The sequence below is a fragment of the Cryptotermes secundus genome, unplaced genomic scaffold (genome assembly GCF_002891405.2).
Source record: "Cryptotermes secundus unplaced genomic scaffold, Csec_1.0 scaffold8501, whole genome shotgun sequence".
NCBI classification, from domain to species: Eukaryota; Metazoa; Arthropoda; class Insecta; order Blattodea; family Kalotermitidae; genus Cryptotermes; species Cryptotermes secundus.
In genome coordinates this window covers 1-1728 of record NW_019736519.1, presented here as the reverse complement: position 1 = coordinate 1728, position 1728 = coordinate 1, and the positions used below count along the sequence as shown (strand labels likewise).

The 1728-nt window shown below is 39.5% G+C and overlaps 1 protein-coding gene across 1 annotated transcript; it reads left to right on the top strand.

Annotated features, from left to right (window-relative positions):
- Positions 1-256: 256 nt before the first annotated feature.
- LOC111870010 lies at positions 257-1716 on the top strand (the record flags this gene model as incomplete). Its single annotated transcript, XM_023861933.2, has 2 exons — positions 257-881; positions 1570-1716. Coding segments are annotated over exons 1-2 (350 nt in total), but the record flags the coding sequence as incomplete, so codon positions are not given.
- Positions 1717-1728: the final 12 nt, after the last annotated feature.

Genomic DNA, 1728 nt, shown 5'->3' with positions numbered 1-1728 from the left:
AGAAATGCCTTAATATAACTTTAAACTTTTTACAATTATTAGATGCGTTCTTAATCTCTTTGGGAAGTTTGTTGAATTTTTTATACCTGCATAATAAACTCCTGTTTGATAAAAAGTTAAATTAGCTTGAGGTAGACAAAAAATCTTGTAAGATTTGAGGCTTTCACGGTGGTGACTATGAAGAAAGCAGTCTTCTGGGATTTGGCACCGTGTATATGTGGGGTTAACACCACATATACACTGTGCCAAATCTTCAAAAAATCTTGTCTTTGTCTAGTATCAATAGTGTGAGAATCAGTGTTTGATGGTAAAAGAACTTTATTTTGCAATACAGATAGTAACAACAAAAATATATATTGTGATTCAAGTGATAAAATATTTGATTCTTTAAATATGTTTCTACACGAAACTCTATTGCCATATCCCAACATCGCTCTGACAGCTGTGAAGCTAACTGCTTACTTCATTTGATACTGTGGGTATGAATGACTGCTGAGTCTATATAAATTATGATATAACATCCAAGTAGTCAAAGGGCAGCAGTTCATCCCAGACACACTGACATGACATAATGTTGCTTTGATACAGGACTATTGGGTCTTGCTGGTACATAAGGCCCTGGTTGGGAGAGTTGTTTTTGATGTGAAGCAAAGCTACAACACCAACAGCCATATTCATATGTTCTGCCATTGTACACACCATTACACAACTTGGCTGTTTGGGGAGGCAGTCAGCTACAAACATGGGGCCATCATGTGCTTCGGCATCAACTACTGGAACACCAAGGTCAAGATCATTTTGAAGCTTGGTTCCACAGGGCAGAGGAATGAGGAAGTCCATCAGTACCTGTTAACATCTGCTGGAAATGGACAGAAATCAAGGTAATGCATGAAAAACATAATGGTTAAACAGCCAGGGTAGAATGCAATGTTATATGTAGAATCGATGAGGCAGTTGAGATGGCTGTATTGTGGCCAGAAGAAGACTCTCTGGCCCTGCTGGAGACTGAATCCCAGTTTTTAGCAGCTCATTTTACTGATTGAGCTATCCCGCTTCCCAATGGCAATGAACCCCATGGAGAAGAATCCTTCTTGAGAAAAAAAATATTCGTTTAGCTACTCAACAAATTCACCACCTTTCATGAAACCTGAAGGTTCACTGCCAATGGCATCTCACTGGTGCCTGTCTTGAGACACATGAATTTATTCCACTTTCCCTAACCATATTTATTAAAGTCCATTTTAATATAATTAATATTTCTGGATGGCTGGATGGATTTGAAGTATGAAGAGTGGGATGTTCTGGGTTGTAATGCTGTGTTGTTTGGCAGAAGTCCATGTTCCTCCAAAATGTCAATGGGCTTTTTTCTAACTACATGGCCTTACAACCCACAAGATCATCCTCTTCATAATCACCAGTCTGAGAACCTCAAATCTAGGGGGTGGAAGTCCATTATTCCAACCTCATTTACAGCTAGAAGTCTCAGAGTTCTGCCTATGATTCATCCAACAGCATTTACATAATTTGCTCCACTAGCAATAATGGATAGTCTGCTTTCATTTCTTTCAGCGAAACACTTCTGAATGTAAAACCTTTAAATCTTGAGGATGAAGGTATGCTGCCAGTCCTGTCTCCAAATATCCATCACACAGGACAGAATATTGTTGACACTCCCTCCCAGGAGTATGCAACTCAATGCTATTGGCGGGCAACACAGCCACTGCTGCC